Genomic DNA, 18737 nt, shown 5'->3' with positions numbered 1-18737 from the left:
CCCAAACACTTAAAAGTAATAAAAAGTTACAAAGCAGAACTTAGGCTTAAACAATTAAGAAAAAAACAAATCCCTGAACAATTCCCCCACCCACCCATTTTGTACAGTGAAATCACGTTTTAACCACTGCACTATCCCTGAAGCTACACTATACCCATTTTCTTTCAATGTTCCCTAGCAGGGCTACCACCAGCACAGCTCCAGCTGAGCCACCAGCATTTTCAGCAGTGTGCCTTCTGAATGTCCTCAGAATAGCCAGAAGTAAGTTACTGCTGCTTTGAAACAGAATTTACATTAGAAAAAGTCTGTCTCTTATTAGTTAGGCAGAGTACTGGAAGCACCAGCAGCCAGTTGTAAAACTTCATTTGTATCCAGAATTCCAAAGCCATTATTTAATTTGTTTGGAAAAAATGTAACTTGAAAAAAAAAGCCAACAAAATAATTAAATAAGAAGACGTGTTTGTTATTAAAGATCCATAAAAATGCAAGTAGGCTTGAAATCCAAAGGCTCTGAAAATTAACACTGCAAGTACATAAAAAGAAAAGCATACTGAATAGGGCTGGCTGGAAAACAACAATTCCATTTTGCTAAACATTTCAAAGCTTTGAAATTTGTTTTTGTTCCAATATGAAACAAAAATGAGACTTTTTCAAAGTTTTCATGAAATAAGAATAAGAGAAAGAATATTCACTCCCTCTGGACCTGAAAAAAATCTTCCCAACAAAGCTGTCTCCAAAATAGATAATGTTTCCATGAAACATTCTGGTTTTGATGAAACAGCATTTTTCAACAGGAAAAAAAGTGTCAGCAGAAATACCATAGCCATTCTAATAGCAAAGGCTTATCTAGATCGGATGCTTGTACGAATAAATTATGTTGAGAACTGAACCAATCTAATTATATTTATATAGGTCCCCATGAGAACATTGTATCATTCTTCTTAGAAAGATAGTCTGTAAGATAATCGATCTATTTAATTTTTTTCTTGACTAAAGATATTTCATTTGAACAATGTAAGAGGAATCAGAGAATAAGCAAAATCTGAGATGTACCGTAAGTCAATTTGTTATTTACCTGGGGGAATTTTTCTATAAAGCTATTGACATTCTTATTCCAAAATAAGAATGGCTTTAAGATTTGCAAGATTTTTTTTAAAGAAACTTAAACTGTGGTTCTAAACCCAGATAGATTTAACAGAATTAAGCTCTAATATACTAAAGGAAAGTCTGTGCTTCAAAGTTCAAGCCATACTGGGCAGGACTGTAGAAAAACTTCGTGCAGTAAAAAGTTCTGCAATGAAAGGGAGATGAACTAACGTTTATAAGTCTCTGCATCTACTGAAGAGGAAGAAAACACTCATATTTTATGGAATATTGCACACAGAAATTCCTTACTCTGCTGAGTGTGTATTTGTGCATTAGCTTATTTAAGCTCACTTTGGAGAATGGTTGGCTCAAGCACAGCTGGATGCCCCAAAAGTGGCAATGAGGACAATTTGATTGAACAAAGCCAGGTTCAGTTGTTCCAAAGAATGTTGGTCACAGAAATAAATAAAAAGGCAGATCATCTTTGCCTGCCACAGCAAGCAACATATTCTTCCATTAATTGTTCTCACCTTCCTCTCGTAGTTCTCTGCAAAATCTTCATTCCGGCTAAGCAGCAAGATTTTCCTTCCCATCTCCTGCAGTACTGCTCAACGTCATCTGTGGAACTCAGGGACTGCAGCTGCACTTCACTGAACATGCCATAGGCATCCTGGACAAGGAGGCATAACCTGCAAAACATTCCTCCATTACTCACTGGCATCTGCTCATAACAAACCAGTGAGCAAAGTTCTGAAAACAATGTTACAAGCTTCAGGACAGGGCTTATCCTACGCAGTATCTGCAGAATTCCTATCAAGTAACGTATCAATAAACAAGCCCAACATCTTTAAAGGTTTTCTCATGTACATTTTCAGGACATAACAGGGCCATGAAGCAGAGAAGCATGGCTGAAACAAAGAGTACAAGGCTTGCACTGGGGATTAGGTTAATTAACTGCTATGCACTATGTGGCTTGTGTACTTAAAAACGAATAAAATTGAGTTTTTGCCTTACTTGAGGTGAATTCTACAGTAAAGACAGAACAACAACAGAAACATTAATATGTGTGTGTTTAAATATAAAAATTCTGCTTAGAAGTAAGCAAAGCAACATATTTCACAAGTAATAATCACCGAGACTGGCAAAGCAAGCATTACATTTTCCCACACTCTTTTTTTAAAAAGAGTCCTCAGGATGCAAAAAAGAGTGAAACATCAATTTTTCTTTAAAGAACAAAACTATACAAAACAACATAAAACTGGAGATTACTATATTGAGAGTTGGGTATGAAGCCCAGAGGAACTATTTTAAGAAGGTAATTAAAGAACCTGCTAAACAAACAATTTGATTAAAATCTATGGAAGTAGGGGCTGTAAGGCTGGGAAGTATTGCTTAACCAACTCGATGGCATTTTGAGAAGATAGTACTGTCATAACAGATAAGGCAAAATCAGTGGATGTCATACATTTAGATAGTCAAAAGCACATTTCACAAGATTCTGCACCTGAGATGAGAAGCCACGATAGCATGAATCATGCAGGGCTGGAGGAAGGAGGCCCCTGTCTACAAGATTGGTTTTAATTGCCTCAGAAAGAGACAGTTAAGCATGGAAACTTTTCAAAGGGAAACAAAAATTACCTTCGAGGGTAGCACACACATTTTTGTTTCCAAATAAAACTCAGGGGTGCACCAGGCAGCAGAATTCAGTTCATTTCAAAGGTACGTGCCAAAACTACCCTCCCCAGAGTGGCACCATTGTTCCCAGCAAGCCAACTCCAACTGCTTTTGGAACACATCCTGTAACATACATGCACCCTGAAAGCATTCAACAGCAGTCACTGTATCTTTATAAAATACATTTATGAGCTAAATGAGCTCCTACACTGAAGAAATCCATGTGTTTTCTTCACATGGAAACGTAGGCACATGGAAGAGCCCTAATCACACTTTCCTTGTTCATTATGAAGTGCCTAACTTCGGCTTAGACCCTCAAGAAGGCTGCATTTGATACAAGATACAACCCCAAAGGTCTTCCTACATCAGCAATTGTGCAAGCACCATCTAAGAGTCCTCATTTTTCCAAATGCTGGTGCTGGTTGTAAGGAGCAGGGAGGGATAGGACTGGGTACAAACAAAGACTCACATATTTTCCCCATATCTCCAGCTACAAAGGTCCCATACAAACCCAGTCATCATCAGAAAAAAACCCAAAACAAATTAGAAGAACTATGTTTGCCTGCTGCTTTCCATGTTAGGACTTTGAATTCAGTTAAGAACTCCCCTGAGTTTTAACTGATTTGACTGAAACTCCCCGTGATATTGTTATGTTTGGAAAACCAGAGTTCATATTCTCTGAACATTTCTGAAAATCAGATTGAGGGGAACCGGAAAAACAAACCAAACAGTTTTGCCTACGTTAACAAAATGTTGACTGTTAATTGTGAAAAATTAGGCCTCTGTATCTCAGAGCAAGAAGGGCCAACTGTGTTAGTGTCTCAGATCAGATCAGTTCAGCAGTCTCTTAACTGATCACTGGAATTTCTCAAATCTTTAGTGAGACATAACTGAACACAAGTAAGTCTCAGACTAGCTGGCACCAGGGTCATATTAAGTCCTCTGGGACATGTTAATTGCCCAAATAAAACTAGCTTGGTTGGTGCTGAAGACATCAGTCAGTAAAAGAGCATTTTCCAAGTCCTTTTAAGTCAAGCAAAGAGATGGTTTCTGTCAGACATGGGAATCTCAACACCCCGCATCCCTGACCACATATTTCCATTCCTTTGTGGTGGCACATAAATGGCTAGGACAGGAAGCTCATCTGACCAAAAAATACTGTAGCCAAATCATCATCTGCAGCAGCAGCATCATCATCTGAGTTTCTTGAAAATCAACTCTTTAAAAGTAAACTGCTCCTTGCATGGAGCACTGCTTCTAGGCAAGGATGTGTTTTCCTTGAAGCTGCCACTCCAGCTGTCCAAGGTGTGCAGCACATGCAGGAATCCCAGGTCACATGACAGGAGAATGGTCATCTCATGGCCATGCTCAATGCAGAGAAGAACTGTGCCATTTGTGGCTTCTATCAGTAATGTTCCCATTCACACTGGGAATACATTCATGATTACTGGCATCATGAAGGAACAGAGAGCAGCAGATTCCAAGTGCCTTTGCTCTGTCAGGTTCGTACACAAGCACAGACACTCTATTTACTACACTTGCTCTTAACAGTACCCAGAAGGTAGTGACAGTTTCTCTGCAACATGCATTTAAAATGAAATGTGTGTATTCACTCACTTAGAAGTCAGAATGTCATTAATAACCCTTCAGACACCCAATTGCAGACTGAGAGAAATATCCCAGATCAACACCATGAATAGAAGTTCCCAAACACATTTTCCCTGCTTCCCTTTCAAACAGTATCAATGAATGATGGCAAAATCTTGAAATGCTATAGGTGTTTGAGGGACAACTGATTTTCCCACTTAATGACTATCATGAAATCAGCCATATCCCACAACAGATTTAGCAATTCACTTGGAGAAGTACCCTCCTGTTCTCTGGAACTGGTTCTGTTCTTATGGATTTTGTACATGCTGTCAGATCACTGACAGTTGTTCAGCTGCATTCAGAGCCTTTTGATTCAGGACCTTAACCTCCTTACCGGTACTCTTCTTTCCCTTGATTTCACTTTATTCCAAGAACAGTGCATTTGGATTATTTTCCCATGTTGCAGAGTTGCTCTCATATTACAGCAAATGTTCTCACAAATTAATTTTTAGCAGGCAGTCTAACTGTGATTAAAGCCAACAGCTTGTCCCATTACTTTTTCCCCCTCTTTGAACCTCACTACCACAACGAAAACCCAAACATCAAAATTATGAGACAAGCTGCAAAGCCAAAATGAGTATCTGCCCCCCAGGAATTCAGCATTCATGTTTTGTGCACATCTATAAGAAATACCTCTTTTTCATAAAATTTGGATTTGTATCAGTTAATAAGGTTAAACATACCTTTACCAATGCCTTGTCAGCATGCATAGTACTGAAATGTTAAAAAAAAAAGACAGGCAACATCTCAAATTTAATCAGTAGTGCTTGTGCAGGGAGGAAATAAGTGCTATCTTTATTTTTGGGACAACAGGTTGTACCCCTGTGTAAAACCCTCAACTTAAAATATGGGTTTGGAAACTGAAATGTGTCACGAAAAATAGCAGAGAACTCACTCCTGGAGAGAGGGGTAGCAGGAAAGCCAGTAGAGGAACAAATGTAGGAGATGCAGACTAAGGAAAAGGTGAAGTATGACACATTGGTAATAGCAAAGGGGGAGAAGATAGGGAATGATAAGAAGTGAGGCAGAGTTTAGCTTTTTTTTTTTTTTATGTAATGACACAGTAAGTCTCATGCAAAAGCTTGGGAAGATTTTGTTAATTTGCTAATAGCCAGAAGCAAGGATGGGGGCTGGAGGAAGATGAGACTGATTGCCCTGCATTATTTCTATGACTGTGCTGATCTTTAGGACAAAATGTCTCCCAGTAGAAATCTGGAGGGGATTACAGGATTAATGCCATGCCCTTCTCCCAGTTAGTCACTCTTCATGGGTAATGGGTAAGCCCTTCTTTTACTACTATGTTTTTATGCATGAAAAATCATCTCTCTCCATACTGCTGCCTTTTATCAAGCAGCTGGCTTTCTGGAGAGGTAAGGGCAATTAAAGTCTCCATTTTTGGTCACCTCCAGCCTCCTCAGCAGTTGGGGGAAAAGAATAGGAAAAGGAAGATCTGCCTGGAGAGGAGATGAGAGCACAGGGAGGCCAGAGCAGACTGATTACACTGACGCTGCCTTTACTGAGTATCCGGAAAACAAACAGCAGAAATTTGTCACGAGCAGACCTTAACCAACAAGTAATTGCTTTAGCCTTGGGTAGGAGGACAATTGTGTGGCCCAGGGCAGCTCTTCTCCATGGCAGCTAAGCTGAGCAGTACAGCACGAGGAGCAGGACAGCCAGGCAAGCTGGTAACACCACCACCTTTGCAGCACTTTGCACAGACCTCCTTAGTTGCTCTTTCTTTGGGAGTGAAAGGGGGGAATGGGAAAATGCCTGAAAACTAATTGACTTGTATTAGCTCTGATATTTGCTCATTCTTTATCTTCACCATCCATGAGACAGCTGCTGCTGTTTTGTTTGTCAGAAGGACTTCTTATCTCTGTGAGGTGCGGTCCTAGCAGAGGCATAAAGCACACGAACATAAACACACACAAACAAAACCCCCTCTCCCTGCATCACCAGAGGCACAACACTACCTACACAACTCCAATCCAGCAACTTGTCTGGTCAAGTCTCAAGGTGGAGCTGATTAACTCCTGCTAATATGGCTCAGATTCAAATTGTAACCTGCAGGACACCACCCTAGCTGGGTTTAATTTATCCCTACCTTATGAACTCCTTGCATTCACCATTCCCATACAGTAATTGAAAAATCAAACTCAGAACACAGGGACAACTGTCCATCTTCCCCCTTTCAGCACTAACATTTTTCTATTTAACACTATTATATATCTATATTATATTTACTTTAATTTAATTTAACACTATTATTTATATATATATATCCTATTTAACACTAGTATTTCTCTGTTAAAAGCATATAATAAGTTCCTTCATGCTCCCTTTTGAAACCCACTCTATCCTTCTTCAGGGAGACACAAGATTTAGAGTTTTCTGCTTAAAACCCATACCATTTGCTGCCAATAAAAAATGAGTGAAGCTCTACAGAACAGAACTATGGACTGAATGCTACAAATACAAATTAATGATGATGGTAACTATCTCCTTCTCTGCATAGGCTGCAGAGGCACAAAGGTACAGAGGAAAACACAAGCACCACTGTTTCCAGTTTATAAGGGGAATATTAAGCTAGAAGAAGAATCCTGGTCCAAGTACAGACATTTCTAGCACCCAGCCTGATGCTCTGGTTTGAAGAACTGACACGAACAAAACAGTGATAATTTGCTTTGAAAACTGGAGGTTTAAAACTACTGAAAAGTACAGTTTGTGATCATGTATGTTTTTATTTGGCTACTGTGGAAGGGCCCAGAAGAAAAGAAAGAAAAAGGCAGTTCTGGAGTGCTGGACCTGGCAGAAGTATTGGTGGAAACTGCACATGATTGGAGTATCACCAGGGCAATGACCTAGTCTTATCTCAGCATCTCAAATAGAAAATATGTTGCAGAGGACTCTCTGGTCTCAGGAAAGGAAACTTTTATTTTTGCAGACATCTCCTAGCAGAGGATTTCTGTAACACACTTGCAAATACTCACTACAGTAACTATACCAAGTCCCCCATTTTGGATTTTCCTTGCCGTTCATTACAATTTTTATACATATGTTAAAAAATGGAGTGAGAGTGTAAGTTATAAGATAACTGTTGCTTATTTTTATTCTCTTCCTTGAATCATCACATAGTTCGACACAAACTGGAAAATCAAATACCACTTCCACAAGCTCTTTCCTGATCCCCTGCCTGCTGATTGCTTTTTCCATTTCTTCATTCATGTTAATCCTTCCACCTACTATTTTCTGCCTGTGGCCTGAAGAAGCAGCACTTCTGTGGGAAACAGCTTTTGTGCGTAGGAAGAGACCTGCTTGAGCCAAGGGTGTCAGCAGAGCTACCTCTGCAATGCTCAGAGTGCTGGTGGAGAACAGGGCTGCACTGCACTGCAAATGTTCCCACTCAAAACATGGAACACCACCTGCCTGGTGGGAGCCATATGCAACTTGTCAGGAATTGGTGTAGCATGAAACCCAGCTTTTTGTACTTGCCATGACAACTACGGCTTCACATGTGACAATTTCTTCCTGCAAAAACCATTTCTTATACGAAGTTTTCACGTGACACCACGTGAACTTTTTAAACTCTCCATCTGACACTGGCTCTAAGTGCACTTTTGAATGAAACTGCTGATGTGTGTTTTATTTGTACATGGAATTTGTCTCAAAAGTAAACAAAACATTCAAAATCATAAAAAGACATTCCTGACATTCACTCAAACATGATATAGAGCCTAAGCTGTAATTTCAAACAGTTACAGAGTTGCATTTGAAAAATATTTTCAGTATCATAGATAGCTTCACTTATGTCAGATTCAAAAATGAATACTAAAGTTGTTCCACATTCATAGTTTAGATCCAAAGTAATGATGCCATGTCAGTCAATTTTTATAGCGATAGCTGGTTTGGAAGACACAGAGAGTTAAGGAAAAATAACTTCCTAAGTAGTGCCTAAAAGTTTGTATAAAGGCTAGGCCACAATGGAGCAGTAAGGCCTTCCTCCCTCCAGATCCCCTGGCATCTCAACCCCCCATGGGATATAATTTATGGTCCTTCTGCTAAGATCCATTCCATACAGCTTGTTATGCAAAGAAAACCAATTTTGAGCGGTAACAAAAAAAGCAAGCACATCAGATCACCCCAGCATGTTTCACCCACTGCGCTGTTAATTGTAGTTGGTAAGAAAAATAATGATGCACACCCTCCACAGGTTCTTCAGTGTACCATTACTTCACCATGGAATCCCATCACAACCCCTTGGTTATTTCAGTATAAAATTCAGAAAAAATACTATTTTCCTGCATGTCACAATTTACTAATCAAGAGTGAAAATGTACATTTCAGAAACTCAGTTGAAAACTGCTCAGTTGAAAACTGCAAGTCTTTCTTATGGATGATGTCCAATAGAAAGATTATGTTCCAAATATAACAAGTAATTACCACCCAGTCATTTCAAGTACTTATCTGTGAATCTGAGGAGGGGTTCTTTGTTTATTTTTTTAATCTCAAGACTTTGTAATTATTGTTTTGGCATCCAAGAATTCCAACAGTTGGTGGGGTGCTGCCAAAAAGATCTTTTCTTGCAAGGTGCTCAGCACCCTCCTTTCCAAGAAAATCAGCATTCAGTTGCTGGTTCTGGCAGCGTTTCACATCATCTTTGCTGCGCTGCGTTTCCTCCACGCCTCAGTTCCTTATACGTAAAAATCAGAATAAAAGTCCTGTCTTCAAAGAGTGATCTGAAAGCAATAGCTGAATAACACGATTGTATCTGGGAGGGCTGGTCCACAAAGCCTATTATGTGTGCTAGATGCCATTTGAGTTAGGGGAGGAGGCTATATATATGTATGAGTATATCTAGAGAGGAAGGGCTTCCCTGCAGTATCAACTCATTTCTTTCACACTACAAGACTCTGAGAACTCTCAGCTTGCCCTGCAGAGCCCACAGTGAGGGCTTTACAGCATCTGGAATGAAGCAAGAACACAGTAGAAGCGGTGCTGGGGTCCCTTATCTTTCAAGACTGTGTTGTTTGTGGATTCACCAGATTTACTTCTGAACCGCAGAGTAAGTATAAAAAAGTGGTACCATGAATGGGATCCTGGAAGATTTTATTTTAAAAACAAGAAATCAACATGCAGTGAGTATTAAAAAAAACCCTGCCCATTTCAGCAGGCACAGATGATCCTAAATCGCATTCTTGGTAGTATTGCACTGCTCGTGCATTTCCTATGGCACATGAAAGGTAAATGAAATTTAGCAACCCCGCAGGATTTCTTACACAGCTGTGGCTGTATTAAATAAGACACTTTGCTGTGTCAGTGCCACATCATCCCACTGAACTAGCAGAAAAGTATAACATTCATCAAAAATCAAGGGCAGAGCAAAGAGCCAAGAAGAAAAGCAGAAGTGCAGGCTTGCCAGGGCTCCCTACCCAGCAGAGAAAGGCAATTTTCCGCCTTCTCGCAGGGCCTGCCGGGTGTGTTTTCCACTCATGCTGTTTTCCTCTAGCCCTGTTAGTGGCTGCCTGTCCTAGGTGTGTTTCTAAATGAGGGAGAGGGAGCGTGTTTGTGTGTTTACAGGAGTTATGGTAGCAGTTCTCAGCAGTCCACTGAGAGTTCTAGGAAACGGCCCCTGTTATTTTATTCTCGGTCAATGTCAGCTCGTGTCAGGCAGCAAAGATCACACAGGACAGCCCTCTCCATCTCGCAGTCCTGGCCGGAGGCCTCAATGGGAGAGGGAAAGGGAGCGAGCTGCGAGTGGGCGGAGAGCCTTCCCAGCACTCTACCAACCACTGCAGGAGGAATTATGATAAACACCACTCTGGAAACCAGATACAACAGTACATTGTGTTCTTCTTCGGAAAAACAACCCGACTTCAGCTCACTTAAAGTAAACAGTTAATCCTGTTTATCTTTTTTTTTTTTCTTTCTTGATGAGTTGTTAACAGAACAATCTCTTCTGCAAAGCAAATAAGAGATCAGTCCCTTAAATTCATACAGATTTTTTCTTTCCCCTAGAAAAAAAAAAAAAAGCAGTTTGATATGTAAACTTTCTACTATCAGCAAACACTGTGGAATAACAATCTTTCTTGGCTTAAACTGCCTTAACAAAGCGATGCCAAAACTGAATGAAACCTTTCCCTCACTTACATATTTTATTTTGGAAAACTGAAGTCCCAAACAGAATGTTCTAGTCATCCCTTTTAACTATTTCATTTCTGAAAAGAACAAGCAAAACTGGTACACCAAAAAAAAAAAAAAGAATCAGGGTATTTGTTGTCCTTGCCACTGGAGCACAGGGTGCCTGGGGAGTAGAGATCAGCTACTGAGCAGGGGGGTGGCTGGTCCCAGGTTTTCTCTGAGAGGTGAAAATAGAGGAATCAGACTAATTGGCTGCAACTAAGGTAACAAACTGTTATCCTCCTTTTCAAAAGATATGCTTACTGTGCAAATTCATGGTGTCTCTGACTTCCAATAATAAGGGTGATTAATCAGAAAAGCAGCTGGAATTGATTATGTTGTTTTGCTGGAGTCACCACAGTCTACCTATTGACTACTTCTTATTGGGGACTTCAACCCAGTCCACTGAAAGCTACAAGATTTCCCAGAGGGAATTTTAATTTTTAGCACTCAAGAGTTTAAATAGTTCTGAAAGTCAACAATGAAAGTGTGCTAAACATCCCTGGTCAGTAAAGTTTGTTGATTTAGCTATTTATAATAATAATTAAAAAAAAATTACGTGATTTGAAAAACTGTAAGAGGAGAAGAAAAATATTTCTGTTTTATTTTTACTCATTTTGCAAGCTCTTGAGATTCTGTGTTTTCTGTGCAAATGATGTCATGAAGTGCAAAAATGTAAATTCACATGAGTGAAAGTCTGATTTTCAGATTCTTAAAAGAAATATTTTACATGCAAAATTGTTATATTTTTTCCTGTTTGGTTTTTTTCCTCCCCTTGACTTCTTAATTTAGTTTGTGTTTATTTTTAAATTTTTTGCAGCAGTTGCTGAATTTACTCTGGTGAGCTCTAATGTGACAGAGCAGGAAAAAGCAGAGCTATTTCCCATTGCAGAAGGGAGGCAAGCTGGGGAAGCAGCTATCAGTGGCTGAGGCCAGAAGCCCAGAGGAGCAGCCTCAGGACTATTCCCTCAATCCACCACTTAGCTCCCCATGGCTTCCAGGGAGGACTGGAAGAGCCAGTGTTGGTAGGACAGGACTGCTGCTGAACACTTCATCTTGCCCCAGGTGCACCCTGTCATTTAACTCCCACCCTCCCAGAGCTGCACCTGCACAAGGAAAGCATGGTCATCCCCTCGTGATCGTGGCTTTGGCCAGCCAAATTTGTCCCCAGATTGATGGACAGTCCCCAGGCCTATCTGTGAAGGATTCAACTTGCACCAAGGTGCTGCAGCTCTGAGCAGGGTGGGTACAGGTGCAGGACTGCAGGGAAGAGGCAACAGACTTTGGTAAAACCTCTCTCTTGGGAAGCCAGAGAAGAATGTGGTGGTCCTACTGTCTCTACTTTTTGGGAAACTCTTGGGTATAGGAGAAGAAAGCAATAAACCTAAATAATTTAGGGTGCAGTTGTAATCCATGTCCATAAAAGACCCTCATGTCTGACCCCGTGGTGGTTGACCACCATCACACGTTCCTTCAGGAGGGAATGGATCACTGGAATGGAATGTGGATGAGAGGTGAATCAACTGCAGATCCTCAGGAGGTGACACAACAGCAGGAAGAAAATGTGGAAGGTGAAGAAGACAAAGATGAGGAGGAAGTGTTCTCTGTTATCACCTCTTTTCCACTTTCCTCCTTACACCTTGCTGTTCCCCATATCTCTTTTAGTCAGGGATTCAGAGGGGAATTGCTGTGGTAACACTGGTATTATCCCATGGATGACCTACAAGTATTTCTGAAGGAGCACTTTCCCCAGATACACTGGGTTTTTTACATAAGAAATTATGGACACAACAAGCCCTGCTGAAAGAGAGGTGCAGATGGCAGCAGTTATTCCAATTTGAAAATGAAAAATAAAATTTATTTGCCATTTTAAGCTTTTATTTGAACTTTGCAAAATGAGAAATCCCATTTTCAGTCACAGGTCAAGCAAAGCTTTATAAATTACTTTTACATGAGCAGTAGGTTTGGGCCATTATCTAAAGCTCACTCAAATTAATACCTTTTCATTGATTTAAATGAGATTTATTTCACGCTGTTTAGCAGGCAGAGAAAATATCTTGGCAGCATCAGTTCCATTCCTTCATCTTGATTTCATTCAATCACTCATACAAATTCCATGCTTCTCCTTTAAACCATCTAAACTGAACACCAGTCAAGGATCAAACACTGAAGCAATTTTATAAGCACCACACGTAAAGTCAGTTGTAATTTCAAGGAATCATTTTTAGCAGGATCAGAACTTGGTATACAGCACACAATACATTCAAAAAAATCTTCAATTTGCCACATTCCCTCCTTTTTGTTTGTCTGTTGGGGTATTTTTTTTTGTTGGTTTGATTGTTTTTTGGTGGCATTTAATTGGGTAATTTTAAAAAAGGCACAGAGAACCTCTCACTTCTTTCAGCACTTTGGTTATCTTCAGATGTGTAAGATTTTAAATACTATGTGGGCTAGTGAGAAGTGTCCTAAAATAAAGTCTCTGCCAGAGCATCTTAATCTCAATCACCTTGTGTACAGATGATAGTCTATATTTTATATCTCATGCATGTGGAATACTATTTAATTGTAATGGCATAATCAGTAATTACACTGGATTTGATATAATAACCCTGATCAAATACTGAGAAACTGCATGCATGGTATATTTGATTCCTTTTTTTCACTTCCCAGTGCAAAAAACCAGTCCTGAAAATAAGAACCTATTGAAATATCAGTAGAGCATAGTTTGTTCTCATCATTTATATTCCAAGGAAAAGAAGAGAACAGAACCAAATCTAATCAAAACTACAGGAAGTGTTTAGAGACACAAAAGATAATAACGTAAATTAGAACTGGATTAGGGCCCTTAGTAAGCCTATCTATTCATGCCAAAAGAGGTGATTTAATATTCTGTGGTTAAGATTCTGGGTTTGTGTCTTATCCAAAAGACTATTAACAATAACACATTGTTCACCTACCACCATGCCGGTGGTGTTACAGCCTCTGATTTGATTCAGCATAGACTCAAAGGGACAGGCACTGCTAAACATTTGGATTTTCCTGAGCTGCCACCCATTGCAGGCCAGCAGGAGATAGAACATCACAGCCAAGATAACAAGATAACTTTGGTCTTTAAAACATGCCGTTTCCTGTTGATACTGTTCTGTATTGTCACATTTGCTGTCTTCTCCTCTTTTTTCCTGCCACAAATTCCTTCTCTAATTAAGTTCTCCTGCACAGAGGAGACATTAGGACAGGGACTTCTCTGTGCCTGCAGAGCACCTGAGATCAGGGTACACGCCCTGATCTTCACTGGAGCATCAGTGTCACAAAAGCAGATCAAAGCTTTGGTGTCGCCATTTAATCATCAGTCTCTGCTGCTTACCCTTCTAAACCACAGGCAATAAGGGCTGGTATTTGTATTTTCTGCATACTGTCAGCAACTTTGCAGTTGCATTTATCCCTTCCAGGCTCTTCATTTGAGTAGGATCTCTTTGTGCAGAAGGGTGTCAAATCAGGCTGCGAGGCTGCTCCTCCAGCCTGGCTCCACCTCATCCCCAGAGCAAAGCTTTCAGGAACTATCAGAGAGAGGTCTGGAGGGTGCTTTAAGGGGCTTCCTTCCTGCTGGACATGTGATTACAGGATGCAGAGAGCCACCAGCATATGAAAATGACAAAATTTAAATAAATATAGGCCGTATTTTCATGCATTGCCTGTTGTCATGGGACACGCTGTCCATGGTGTTCTCTCCCTCCACTGCCAGGTAATATGAGGAACCTGTGGTTTTGGATCACTGTGACACTACATAACTCATGTACTCCTAAGGTGAAGCATAAAAAAACCCTAAACTTAAATACCAAAATATGCTAAAGCAAAATTGACAAAACCTTCAAACGATATTCTCAAAAACAGGACAAAAAATGCCTACACTTTTTAAAAATGTGATCTTTCTGATCACCCACTTTCAAAACACGTTTCCTAAACACCACTGACGCAAGAAGTGTGAAAATATCAACAAGACAAGAACACAACAAATGAAAACATTGTAAGTGAATCCCACTTGGATCAATTTAAACATTTTGCTTTACCAATTTTAAAAAAACCTAACCAAAGTGGAATTTCTAAACAAGTGGTTTCAGAGTAGGAAAATGGCATTGTTTCAAAACATACCATTTCAGCAATTTCACAACTTTTCATTTGCTTCTACAAGCTTTTTATAAGAAGTTTCCATTATTTTACAAGTTGATCTGACAGAAAATTATTTCTTTGAAAAATTCCCAACCATTTTTTCCTAGAAATATTTTTCAAACCTCTACTGCAGTAACAATTCATTAACTTTCAAGGCTTTGTTTCAACAAAACATATTTATTCAGCACACCAAAGAAAAATTATCCAGTATGCCTGTGAGTAGAAGCAATGCTGAACAGTGAGAGACAGAAATGCAACATAAAGATTTATTTCCCCTTCTTCTCTAACAATAGCTGTAGAAATACATTTGAGCATATGTGCTGGGTTTGGCTTGGGTAAAGTTAATTTTATTCAGAGTAGCTGGTATGGGTCTGTGGTTTGGATTTGTGCTGGAAACAGTGTTGATAACATGGGGATGTTTTAGTTGTTGATGAGCAGAGCTTGCACGGTCAAGGCCTTTTCTGCTCCTCACCCTAGCCCACCACTGAGGAGGCTGGGGGTGTGCAAGGAGCTGGGAGGGGATGGATGACCCCAACTGACCAAAGGAATATCCCATATTATATGGCATCATGCTAACAAGGAGAAAGAGGGGAGAACACTCATAATGATGGCATTTGTCTTCCCAAGTCACCATCACCCACATGAAGCCCAATTTCCCTGCCAATGGGAAGGGGTGAATGTATACCCAGTTTTCCTTTGCTTGTATGAGCAGCTTTTGCTTTACTTGTTGAAATGTTTTCATCTCAAACCTTGAGTTTTCTCACTTTTACTCTTCTGATTCTCTGTACTATCCCACTGTTGAGGGATGGAGTGTGTGGCTGTGTGGGGCTTAGTTGCCATCTGGGGTTAAACCCCAACACATAACTTTTCTACTAAGCAGAAGAAAAGCTCTAGGGAAAGCTGTAAAAAAGCTGCAAACATCCCTTGCATGTTAATTTTAAATTTTGAAACTTACACAATATAAAAGCAAATTTCTGAGTTCATATCTCTTCCTGATTGTTAAAAAAAGTCTGTTATAGCTTAGGAAAAGTAGAAAGCTAGTGGGTAAAAAAGATAATCCTTAACCTTAGAAAGAAAACCCAAAAAAGCCTGTATCCTTTATGGAAAAACCAAGAGGCTGAAACTGCTGGTGCCATTCCTGGAGATTAAACATGGCTCTAGCTGTCCTCCTGGGGGGCTACCAGGGTGGGATTCAGGCCCCAGTCCTGAAAAAGGTAGCATGAAAACTGCATTCTGCCTTTATATGCACCTGAAACAAAGGTACTGGGTTGGGTATGGGACCAGCAGCCTGCCTGGACACCACTGGGTATTTGAAGGAAGTCAGTGGAGAAGCCCAGTGAGGATCATGAGCCCCACTAAGAAAAGGGGCTTATTCCAACCTCCTCTATTCCCTTTTCTCACCTGGATTCTGCTAGGCTTGAGGCAATGCTGACTCCCAACAGCAGCTGCAGGATCTGATCTGGATTTTACAGTGTAACTGCACCTATGGGTTCCAAAAGTGGTAAACCTGCATTTCCAGTGAAAAGGGGAAGAAAGACTCACAAGAATTTTCTTGGAGGAAAGATAACTACAACCTGTACCTAACCCAATTGGGATGTATCATTATCACTAGTTTTAATTATAAAATTTCAACAGGCATGAACCGTATTTCACTGGTCTTTTTATGCTGGTTAATAGGTTCTTTTAATGGCAGTCCCACAAAATAGAAAATGTTTCACACACAGAACTAGGTTTTGAATAGTTTTCAATTTGTGTGGAAGTGTAATTCACCACAAACATTCCTTTTTTGACCAAGAAGTTATTTATCTACAGCGCACACAAAAATTTATGTTCTCATAGAACAAAAAAATGCAGCATCATCTGGTTTGGGATGAAACACCAAAAGCACATTTAATTTCATCATACAATGGTTTAATTTGAATTAATATCTGTCTTTCCCCATTAATTTCCCCCTTCTCCCCAGTCTACCATACTACGTGTACGTTTCACTACTGCGTATACTGACCTTTGTATACCTACTGAACCCAAATTTCAATATGAGGTATCAGTGAAAGATTCCCGCTATTCCACATTTTTTCATTCCACATGTGAACACTAGCTTTAATCTTACAGCTGGTGTGTTAATGTATTAAAACTCTTACATAAACAGTGTATTCTTTGTATATTTTATATTATAATTTTGAATTATAACTAAATTGTTATTATTAAGTGGTAGGAGCTGGGACCGATCAACATTGTAAATACAGCTATGTGAATAACATTCAACTGATGAAGTGGCAAGAATGTTTTGTACAACTCAGTGACAGTTCCTTAGTAGGCAATACTGTTTTCTAGCTAAAAAAGGACCAGTTTACAAAAGATTATAGTGAGCAGGGGAGGAAAAGAAAGTGAACAGAAGTTCTTTCTGTTCCACATGCACAAGTCAACAACAGAGGGACAGAAATCTCAAGGCATGGATGCAGATTTGTCTTGGGAGCTCCGGGTTACTTCTCTAGTGTCAGCACTTACAAACCTTAGTAAGAAAGCAAGCAGCCACCAGGTGCCAGAGGGAAACACTGAAATTATTCCAAAATGAAGTCATAGGAATAACTCATCATTTCCAAACAACTACTGCAACAACTAGATAGAGGGTGCTGGTGATGGCCTGGAAGGACACACTCTTGGGAAAAGCACCACCCTCACCACCTGTATTTTTGCCTGCCTGAAGAACAACAGGGACAATTTGTCTACTTCAACAGCACCTGCAAGGTGTTATTTATTCAGGTATAGAAACACACAAATGGAAACTGCTGTTAGAACTGCTATATTATGATAATTACCACAATGACCCTCTTCTTCTACTGACTCAGTTTATTAAAGCTGCCAGAAAAGATTGCCTAACTGTGACCACTGCTCAGGAGTTAAGAAGCGGTTCAAACTTTGGGCATTTGCAGTTGCAGAAGGGGTTGCACCATTTCAGAACACAGTGGGTGAAATGGAATAAGGGGGCAATGCATCCTTTGGATATTAAATGCTTCCCAGTTTTCTTATCCGCAGGTTGATTTGAGTAGCATTAAATTGAAAAACAATTAAAACATCAGTATTTTCAAAATAAGTTATCTGAAGCCTTGACTGGGCAGAAATAAAATACCAGCAATTTACACAACACACAAAAATAGCTCGGAATCTTATCATAGCTGCACACAAAGTGATGCTCCCAGAGAGCAAGAATATTATTTTTCACACTGCAGCAGCATTTTCATGTAAAGTAAGAAACTTTCACACAAGCTTTGCACCACAACAGGTTTTACTTAGAAGTTTTCCTGAAATACAACCCTGACAAAAGGAGAAGCCAAGGAATGCTCTTCCTTTCTCTTTCCAAGTCCTTCCCAACACCTCTGTTCAATCCAATCAAATGACAGTGATCTGTGATGAGGTCAGTTTGCAGTATGGGGTAAGATACAGAAGAATGCCATGTGAAAAGAAAGAACATCTACTATCTCTGATGACTTAAGGCTGTAATAATCTAAGTAAAACTGCTCAAAGAAAACAGAAATCAGACTTTGAAATGCTCAGGGTCAGAATACTTGGTCTGCTTACAAACAGACAAAATGAACTTCCATGTTCTACTTACTTTGTGTAAGAATTTTGTATTAAAAGGCTGAAATTTAACATAGGTAATCTCAGGACACAGGAAACTTTTCACATTGTTTTCAAATTTCTAGTTGAGTAATGAAAGAAATATTAACATCTCCACCTACACTTCCCCACAAACTAAACTTTTTAATGACCAGATTCAACTATGAAGATATCCAACTTCTCATGGCATGCCTTTGAGTGCTCTGTAGACTTCAAAATAATTTTTGTCTTTTGCAACTTGAAATTATGTCCACTGAAGGATTTTTCTGTAAAACCATAAAATTCTGTGTTTTTCATGATGTACAAGGACAGCAAAATTTTAAACTAAACATTTTTCCTTATGCAAATGTAGATGCATATACACA

At 39.6% G+C, this 18737-nt stretch overlaps 1 protein-coding gene across 1 annotated transcript in view; it reads right to left on the bottom strand.

The window, feature by feature from the left end:
- SPIDR (scaffold protein involved in DNA repair) overlaps positions 1 to 18737 on the bottom strand; it is a 200099-nt gene that overhangs the window by 25679 nt on the left and 155683 nt on the right. The window contains exon 12 of the mRNA XM_066547116.1: positions 1617 to 1775. Within this exon, the coding sequence (XP_066403213.1) occupies positions 1617 to 1775 (159 nt within the window). The remainder of the gene's footprint in view (positions 1 to 1616; positions 1776 to 18737) is intronic.

Source organism: Molothrus aeneus, chromosome 1 (genome assembly GCF_037042795.1).
Source record: "Molothrus aeneus isolate 106 chromosome 1, BPBGC_Maene_1.0, whole genome shotgun sequence".
NCBI classification, from domain to species: domain Eukaryota; kingdom Metazoa; phylum Chordata; class Aves; order Passeriformes; family Icteridae; genus Molothrus; species Molothrus aeneus.
This window is presented reverse-complemented; position numbering and strand designations above follow the sequence as displayed.